This window comes from Oncorhynchus tshawytscha, unplaced genomic scaffold (assembly GCF_018296145.1).
Source record: "Oncorhynchus tshawytscha isolate Ot180627B unplaced genomic scaffold, Otsh_v2.0 Un_contig_15576_pilon_pilon, whole genome shotgun sequence".
Taxonomy (NCBI): Eukaryota; Metazoa; Chordata; class Actinopteri; order Salmoniformes; family Salmonidae; genus Oncorhynchus; species Oncorhynchus tshawytscha.
Genome location: NW_024607651.1, coordinates 22,322 through 32,809, shown reverse-complemented (window position 1 = coordinate 32,809; position 10,488 = coordinate 22,322). Strand labels below are relative to the sequence as shown.

General features: G+C 40.7%; 1 protein-coding gene across 1 annotated transcript; it reads right to left on the bottom strand.

Annotated features, from left to right (window-relative positions):
* Positions 1-236: 236 nt before the first annotated feature.
* On the bottom strand, positions 237-9,569 carry LOC121842796 (adhesion G protein-coupled receptor E2-like). The gene is made up of 4 exons (XM_042312549.1): positions 9,247-9,569; positions 1,172-1,408; positions 794-922; positions 237-578 (listed from the first exon to the last, which is right to left on the bottom strand). The coding sequence occupies exons 1-4, from the start codon at positions 9,275-9,277 to the stop codon at positions 403-405; spliced, it is 573 nt and encodes a 190-aa protein (XP_042168483.1). The 5' UTR covers positions 9,278-9,569; the 3' UTR covers positions 237-402.
* Between the last annotated feature and the right edge of the window lie 919 nt (positions 9,570-10,488).

Sequence of the window (10,488 nt, the reverse complement as noted above, 5' to 3'; positions counted from 1 at the left end):
TCTTCCAGTGATTCTTCCAGTGATTCCCTAAACTCTGCCTGTGGTTCTAGAGGAGAAGTTGGGGAATCACCGCTCTGCAAATATGGCACAGAACAGAGAAGATAATTCAAAGTAATGTTTTGTTTCCTTTACATGTAGGATTCACACATACAGACACGCCCACAAACACACACACACACACATTATTATATTGCACCAATGGCTGTGTACCGTGTCATCAACTGTGCAGTCGTATATCAAATTGCTGCTATATCCTGTGACGGGTTACTGATGGGTTAAACATCCATCCAGACATCAAATTGCTGTTAACTGATGTGTTATACATGTTTTCCAGGCGTTGTGAGATCTGACAGGTGTCTTCAAAGGGTGAGGGTCACGGGGTCGAAGGTCAGAGGTTAGAGTTCATGGGTAAGAGGTCAGAGCTAGCGTGGCCTTGGCCAACTCACCTGTACAGGGGGCAGTGTTGTTGCCGTGGTTACTGAGCCCTGACGGACAGGTGCAGGTGTATCGGCCAGGTGTGTTTGTGCACATGCCCAGAGCGCCGCACACCGGGGGAACCCACACACACTCATCCTCATCTGTAGTGGACACACACACACAAGCTAAGCTGAGATCCTCACATCACACACACGCACACACACACACACACACACACACACACACACACACACACACACACACACACACACACACACACACACACAGACATGGATGCACAAATACACACACACTCATCCTTATCTGTAGTGGACACACACACACACACAGAATGATTCTCCCTTGCTGGACTCACCTGTACAGCGTCCAGTGTAAGTAGAGACTCTGAACCCAGGCAGACACTGGCAGTTGTAGCTCCCGATGGTGTTGAGGCAAATGGTGTTGTTGCCACAAACATGTGTTATCTCCAGGCACTCATCGAAGTCTGAAGAGAGAAGGAAATATGGGTTCAAAGAGTTTTGCAACAAAAACACTTTTCTCTTTTACAACATCCTGAACAGAGGAAATAAGGAGATAGGAGCCAAAGCAATGTTTAATTCTCTTGACATTCAACATACACACACACACACACTCACTCAAACACACACACACACACACACACACACACACACACACACACACACACACACACACACACACACACACACACACACTCAGACACTTGAATACTCACCCTTACACTCCCCAGTGAGAGCAGTAAACTTGAAAGTCGTTGTTGATATGAACCCAGGTAGACAGTGACAGTAGAAGCTCCCCTGTATGTTGTAACACGCGGCATTACTTCCACAGGGTGGGTTACTGTCCCACTCTTTACACTCATCTATATCAACACATTGTTGACTCCCTTTGGCTATGAAGCCAGGGTCACAACCTTTGACCACTAGGTTCACCAGCAGAATGAAATCAAGACCTGTGAGGAGAGACAGAGTGACAGAGAGACATGGGGTGGCAGGGTATCCTAGTGGTTAGGGCGTTGGACTAGTAACCGAAAGGTTGCAAGTTCGAATCCCCGAGCTGACAAGGTACAAATCTGTCGTTCTGCCCCTGAACAGGCAGTTAACCCACTGTTCCTAGGCTGTCATTGAAAATGAGAATTTGTTCTTAACTGACTTGCCTAGTAAATTAAAGGTACATTTTTTAAAAAGACAGAGAGACAGAAAGAGGGAAAGAGAGAGAGAGGGAGAGAGAAAGAGAGACAGAGAAAGTTATTCAACCTGTTTCCTACTAGCCCAACCTCGGGCTAGCTTCATTCTCATCATGGTCAACACCAGAGCACTCTGGACCTCTTTGGGATGCAATTAGTATTATTATTTTTTTTACAATTTGTTCATCCGAAATTGGACTCTGTTCCATAGGCTAGTGCCTTATAAGTACATAGGTATAATCACTAGGAAAATACTTATTCTGCAACTTTAGCTAGGTTACTAAACTGAAGTATAGTAGAGAAGACAGAGATATTATAACTAGGTTACTAAACTGAAGAATAGTAGAGAAGACAGAGATATTATAACTAGGTTACTAAACTGAAGTATAGTAGAGAAGACAGAGATATTATAACTAGGTTACTAAACTGAAGTATAGTAGAGAAGACAGAGATTTTATAACTAGGTTACTAAACTGAAGTATAGTAGAGAAGACAGAGATATTATAACTAGGTCACTAAACTGAAGTATAGTAGAGAAGACGGAAATATTATAACTAGGTTACTAAACTGAAGTATAGTAGAGAAGACAGAAATATTATAACTAGGTTACTAAACTGAAGTATAGTAGAGAAGACAGAGATAATATAACTAGGTTACTAAACTGAAGTATAGGAGAGAAGACAGAGATATTATAACTAGGTTACTAAACGTAAAGGGGAATATCACTCAAAAACAATCTTTTGGTATTTGTTTCATTATGTTTTGCATTTCAGCACTAAAGTTGTCAAGATATTGGACTTCTAAGAAGAAAAGTGTCTCCAGCCACACCATCATGATAATGTATATATATATCACTGAACACATAATGAGTCCATGTAACATGTATAGATATCACTATCACTGAACACAGTGAGTCCTTGTAACATGTATAGGTATCACTATCACTGAACACAGTGAGTCCATGTAACATGTATAGATATCACTATCACTGAACACAGTGAGTCCATGTAACATGTATAGATATCACTATCACTGAACACAGTGAGTCCTTGTAACATGTATAGATATCACTATCACTGAACACAGTGAGTCCATGTAACATGTATAGATATCACTATCACTGAACACAGTGAGTCCATGTAACATGTATAGATATCACTATCACTGAACACAGTGAGTCCATGTAACATGTATAGATATCACTATCACTGAACACAGTGAGTCCATGTAACATGTATAGATATCACTATCACTGAACACAGTGAGTCCATGTAACATGTATAGATATCACTATCACTGAACACAGTGAGTCCATGTAACATGTATAGATATCACTATCACTGAACACAGTGAGTCCATGTAACATGTATAGATATCACTATCACTGAACACAGTGAGTCCATGTAACATGTATAGATATCACTATCACTGAACACAGTGAGTCCATGTAACATGTATAGATATCATTATCACTGAACACAGTGAGTCCATGTAACATGTATAGATATCACTATCACTGAACACAGTGAGTCCATGTAACATGTATAGATATCACGATCACTGAACACAGTGAGTCCATGTAACATGTATAGATATCACTATCACTGAACACAGTGAGTCCATGTAACATGTATAGATATCACTATCACTGAACACAGTGAGTCCATGTAACATGTATAGATATCACTATCACTGAACACAGTGAGTCCATGTAACATGTATAGATATCACTATCACTGAACACAGTGAGTCCATGTAACATGTATAGATATCACTATCACTGAACACAGTGAGTCCATGTAACATGTATAGATATCACTATCACTGAACACAGTGAGTCCATGTAACATGTATAGATATCACTATCACTGAACACAGTGAGTCCATGTAACATGTATAGGTATCACTATCACTGAACACAGTGAGTCCATGTAACATGTATAGATATCACTATCACTGAACACAGTGAGTCCATGTAACATGTATAGATATCACTATCACTGAACACAGAGTGAGTCCATGTAACATGTATAGATATCACTATCACTGAACACAGTGAGTCCATGTAACATGTATAGATATCACTATCACTGAACACAGTGAGTCCATGTAACATGTATAGATATCACTATCACTGAACACAGAGTGAGTCCATGTAACATGTATAGATATCACTATCACTGAACACAGTGAGTCCATGTAACATGTATAGATATCACTATCACTGAACACAGTGAGTCCATGTAACATGTATAGATATCACTATCACTGAACACATAACGAGTCCTTCACAGAGTGAGTCCTTCCAAATTGTCATGTGACTTGTTAAGCACATTCTTAGTCTTTAACTTATTTAGGCTTGACTTAACAAAGGGGTTGATTTCTTATTGACTCAAGACATTTCAGCTTTTCATTTCAACATACACACACACACACACACACACACACACACACACACACACACACACACACACACACACACACACACACACACACACACACACACACACACACACACACACACACACACAGAGTGAGGGTCTTTATGAAGTTATATAGACTACCTCCCTTCATCAACAGACACTGTCAGAGTTCATGCCTCTCCCTTCCTCCTCTCTCTCTCTCTCTCTTTCTTTCTCTCATTCTAAATGTCTGTCTGTCTGTCTGTCTGTCTGTCTGTCTGTCTGTCTGTCTGTCTGTCTGTCTGTCTGTCTGTCTGTCTGTCTGTCTGTCTGTCTGTCTGTCTGTCTGTCTGTCTGTCTGTCTGTGTCTGTCTGTCTGTCTGTCTGTCTGTCTGTCTGTCTGTCTGTCTGTCTGTCTGTCTGTCTGTCTGTCTGTCTGTGTCTCTAATATGGCCATACATTGGCAGGAGGTTAGGAAGTGCAGCTCAGTTTCCACCTAATTTTGTGGGCAGTGTGCACATAGCCTGTCTTCTTTTGAGAGCCAGGTCTGCTTTTGGCGGTCTTTCTCAATAGCAAGGCTATGCTCACTCAGTCAAGGCAAAGAAGTAGAGAAATCTGTCCTCGTATCAGACCTGGGTTCAAATACTGTTTAAAACATTTCAGATCCTTTCATTTCTAGCCTGTCTGAAGTGCTGTATGGGCAGGGTTTGTACGGTAGACACTATTCTATTGGTTCAATTACTCCAGGCAAACTCAATAAAGCCCAGATTAACTGTTTGCAATATATATCGAGTAGTATTTGAACCCAGCTCTGACTCATTCAGGGACTCTCCAAATAGCCAACTAGTGTCAGTCCTGCTACTGTGTTGCTTCCTGGAAACAGTGATATTCTGACGGTACTAAATAAAAGAAAATACCCTGAACATAGTACTACATCTATAACATCTATAACATAACTACCTGAACATAGTACTACATCCATAACATAACTACCTGAACATAGTACTACATCCATAACATAAGTACCTGAACATAGTACTACATCCATAACATAACTACCTGAACATAGTACTACATCCATAACATAACTACCTGAACTTTGCCTTACATACAGTATAGTGACACATACAATAACATATACTAACTTATTGCATAACATAACATAGTAGCTAAGGTATATTATGATGTTATCTTATCTTTACATATATCATAAAACTACAGACCAAAGCCTAGTATAACATAACACAAGCTGACGTCTGAGAACTGCCAATCTGTCTATACACACTAAAACTGTCCATAAACACTAAAACTGTCTATATACACTAAAACTGTCCATAAACACTAAAACTGTCTATACACACTAAAACTGTCTATAAACACTAAAACTATCTATAAACACTTAAACTGTCTATATTTTGTATTCAGACCTCTTGACATTTTCTATATTTTGTTACATTACAGCCTTATTCTACAGTCGATTAAATAAAAATAAAAAATCATCAATCTACCCACAATACCCCATTATGACAAAGCACAAAACAGATTTCTAGAATGTTATTGCATTTATTTACATCAACAACAAAATATATCACATGATCATAAGTATTCAGACCCTTTACTCAGTAATGTGTTGAAGCACCTTTGGTAGTGATTACAGCCTTGAGTCTTCTTGGATATGACGCTACAAGCTTGGCACACCTGTATTTGGGGAGTTTCTCCCATTCTTCTCTGCAGACTCTCTCAAGCTCTTTCAGGTTGGATGGGAAGCGTCACTGCACAGCTGTTTTCAGTTCTCTCCAGAGATGTTCGATCGAGTTTAAGTCCAGGCTCTGGCTGGGCCACTCAAGGACATTCAGAGGCTTGTTCCGAAGCCACTCTTGCATTGTCTTGGCTGTGTGCTTAGTGTTGTTGTCTTGTTGGAAGGTGAACCTTTGCCCCAGTCTGAGATTCTATGCACTCCGGAGCAGGTTTTCATCAAGGATCTATCTGTACTTTGCACCATTCATCTTTTCCTCGATCCTGACTAGTCTCCCAGTCCCTGCCACTGAACAACATCCCCACAGCATGATGCTGCCACCACCATGCTTCACCTTAGGGATGGTGCCAGGTTTCCTCCAGACGTGATGCTTGGCATTCAGGCCAAAGAGTCCAAGCTTGGTTTCACCAGAGAATCTTGCTCCTCAATATCTGAGAGTCTTAAGGCGCATTTTGGCACACTCCAATGCGCTGTCATGTGCCTTTTGCTCAGGAGTGGCTTCCATCTGGCCACTCTACCATGAAGTCCTGATTGGTGGAGCGCTGCAGAGAAATTTGTCCTTCTGGAAGGTTCTCCCATCTCCACATAGGAACTCTGGAGCTCTGTCAGAGTGACCATCGGGTTCATAGTCACCTACCTTACCAAGGCCCTTTTTCGCCGATTGCTCAGTTTGGCAGGGCGGCCAGCTCTAGGAAGAGTCTTGCTGATTCCAAACTTCTTCCATTTAAGAATGATGGAGGCCACTGTGTTCTTGAGGACCTTCAATGCTCCAGACATGCTTTGGTACCCTTCCCCAGATCTGTGCCTTGACACAATCCTGTCTCAGAGCTCTACGGACAATTCCTTCGACCTCATGGCTTGGTTTTTGCTCAGCTGTGGGACCTTATGTAGACAGGTGTGTGCCTTTCAAATCATGTCCAATCAAATGAATTTACCACAGGTGGACTCCCATCAATTTGTAGAAACACCTCAAGGATGATCAATGGAAACAGGATGCACCTGAGCTCAATTTCGAGTCTCATAGCAAAGGGTCTGAATACTTATTTAAATAAGGTATTTCTGTGTTTCAATTTTAATGCATTCTCAAAAAAAAACTAAACAACTTTTAGCCTTGTCGTTATGGGGTATTGTGTGTAGATTGACAAGGGGGAACAAATTATTCATTCCATTTTATAGTTAGGCTGTAACAAAACAAATGATGGAAAAAATTCAAGGGGTCTGAATACTTTCTGAATGTACTACAGTATACACACTAAAATACACACTACACAATATACACACTACACAATATACACACTACAGTATAAACACTGTCTAAACACACAAAAACTGTCTATACACACTAAAACTGTCAAGAAAATACACTGAACAAAAATATAAATGCAATATGTAAAGTGTTGGTCCAAAGTTTCATGAAATTAAATAAATATCAAATAAATGTCTATAAAAAAAAATTCACAAATGTGTTTACATCCCTGTTAGTGAGCGTTTCTCCTTTGCCCCGATAATCTATCTACCTGACAGGTGTGGCATGTTAAGAAGCTGATTAAACAGCATGATCATTACACAGGTGCACCTTGTGCAGGTGACAATAAAAGGCCACTCTAAAATGTCCAGTTTTGTCACACAACACATTGCCACAGATTTCTCAAGTTTTGAGGGAGTGTGTAATTGGCATGCTGACTTGAGGAATGTCCACCAGAGGATTGAATCTTCATTTCTCTACTATAAGCCTCCAACATAGTTTTATAGAATTTGTCAGTACGCCCAACAAGCCTAACAACCACAGACTACATGTATGACGTCATGTTAGGGAGTGGTTTGCTGATGTCAACATTGTGAACACAGTGCCCCATGGTGGCGGTGGGGTTATGTTATGGGCAGTCATAAGCTCAACAAAACTAAGGAGATGATTGTGGACTTCAGGAAACAGCAGAGGGAACACCCCCCTATCCACATCGATGGAACAGTAGTGGAGAGGGTAGTAAGTTTTAAGTTCCTCGGCGTACACATCACAGACAAACTGAATTGGTCCACTCACACAGACAGCATCGTGAAGAAGGCGCAGCAGCGCCTCTTCAACCTCAGGAGGCTGAAGATATTCGGCTTGTCACCAAAAGCACTCACAAACTTCTACAGATGCACAATCGAGAGCATCCTGGCGGGCTGTATCACCGCCTGGTACGGCAACTGCTCCGCCCACAACCGTAAGGCTCTCCAGAGGGTAGTGAGGTCTGCACAACGCATGACCGGGGGCAAACTACCTGCCCTCCAGGACACCTACACCACCCGATGTTACAGGAAGGCCATAAAGATCATCAAGGACAACAACCACCCGAGCCACTGCCTGTTCACCCCGCTATCATCCAGAAGGCGAGGTCAGTACAGGTGCATCAAAGCTGGGACCGAGAGACTGAAAAACAGCTTCTATCTCAAGGCCATCAGACTGTTAAACAGCTACCACTAACATTGAGTGGCTGCTGCCAACACACTGACTCAACTCCAGCCACTTTAATAATGGGAATTGATGGGAAATTATGTAAAATATATCACTAGCCACTTTAAACAATGCTACCTAATATAATGTTTACATACCCTACATTATTCATCTCATATGTATACGTATATACTGTACTCTATATCATCTACTCCATCCTTATGTAATACATGTATCACTAGCCACTTTAACTATGCCACTTTGTTTACATACTCATCTCATATGTATATACTGTACTCGATACCATCTACTGTATCTTGCTTAAGCTGCTCTGTACCATCACTCATTCATATATCTTTATGTACATATTCTTTATCCCCTTACACTGTGTATAAGACTTTAGTTTTTTTTTGGAATTGTTAGTTAGATTACTTGTTGGATTATTACTGCATTGTCGGAACTAGAAGCACAAGCATTTCACTACACTCGCATTAACATCTGCTAACCATGTGTATGCGACAAATAAAATTTGATTTGATTTGATTTGATCACCTCCTGTTTCAGAATGATGATGCACTGCCCCATGTTGCAAGGAACTATACTGAAAATGTCCCTGTTGTTCCATGGCCTGCATACTCACCAGGCATGTCACTAATTGAGCATGTTTGGGATGCTCTGTTTGTTCAGAATATAATTGTAGATAGTCTTGTAGTTTATACATGTCTTAGATAAGGTTGTAACATTCGCTCTATATCCATGGTTGGTAAATGGTTGGTTCATGGATGGTAAATGGTTGGAATATTCTGTAGCCATTCAGCTATGACTGACAACGATTTCTGAAATACCACCTTTCTATTTATTTGACACACACACACACACACACACACACACACACACACACACACACACACACACACACACACACACACACACACACACACACACACACACACACACACACCCAAACCCAAGATAGTCAAGTTCCGAAGATATACAAGGTTATACTCACCCAGAACAAGTAGAAGAGTTCTGGACCCCATCTCAGAGACAGACTGGTATTATGAAAACTAGTAGGATCCTAATAAAACTAGTCCCACAAGAAGAATCAGTCTGAGATTAAATCTGTTTCACTGTTTAACCAGTTTAACAAGGTTTTTATTCTGTATGATCAGTGGTGATAACATGAACAGAATAAAAATAAATAAAGTATTCCCTCTCTTTTGGTGAGACGACTCTCTGTGTGAGCCACACGGAGATAGAAAACAACTATTTAGCTCTCCTCTCCTCTACCTCTTTCTGTTAGAGAACGCCTCTTCTCTCTCTTGTTCACAATCTTCCCCCTTTCTCTCTGTTTCACCCTTATCTCTCTCTCTCTCTCTCTCTCTCTCTCCTTGTTCTCTTTTTCTGTGTCACTGGCTCTCTCTCTCTCTCTCTCTCTCTCTCTCTCTCTCTCTCTCTCTCTCTCTCTCTCTCTCTCTCTCTCAATTCAATTCAATTCAAGGGCTTTATTGGCATGGGAAACATGTGTTAGCATTGCCAAAGCAAGTGAGGTAGATAGTATATAAAGTTAATATATAAAGTTAAATAAACCATACAAATTAACAGTAAACATCACACATACAGAAGTTTCAAAACAATAAAGACATTACAAATGTCATATTATATATATATATACAGTGTTTTAACAATGTACAAATGGTAAAGGACACAAGATAAAATAAATAAGCATAGATATGGGTTGTATTTACAATGGTGTTTGTTCTTCACTGGTTGCCCTTTTCTCGTGGCAACAGGTCACAAATCTTGCTGCTGTGATGGCACACTGGAATTTCACCCAGTAGATATGGGAGTTTTTCAAAATTGGATTTGTTTTCGAATTCTTTGTGGATCTGTGTAATCTGAGGGAAATATGTCTCTCTAATATGGTCATACATTGGGCAGGAGGTTAGGAAGTGCAGCTCAGTTTCCACCTCATTTTGTGGGCAGTGAGCACATAGCCTGTCTTCTCTTGAGAGCCATGTCTGCCTACGGCGGCCTTTCTCAATAGCAAGGCTATGCTCACTGAGTCTGTACATAGTCAAAGCTTTCCTTAATTTTGGGTCAGTCACAGTGGTCAGGTATTCTGCCGCTGTGTACTCTCTGTGTAGGGCCAAATAGCATTCTAGTTTGCTCTGTTTTTTTGTTAATTCTTTCCAATGTGTCAAGTAATTATCTTTTTGTTTTCTCATGATTTGGTTGGGTCTAATTGTGC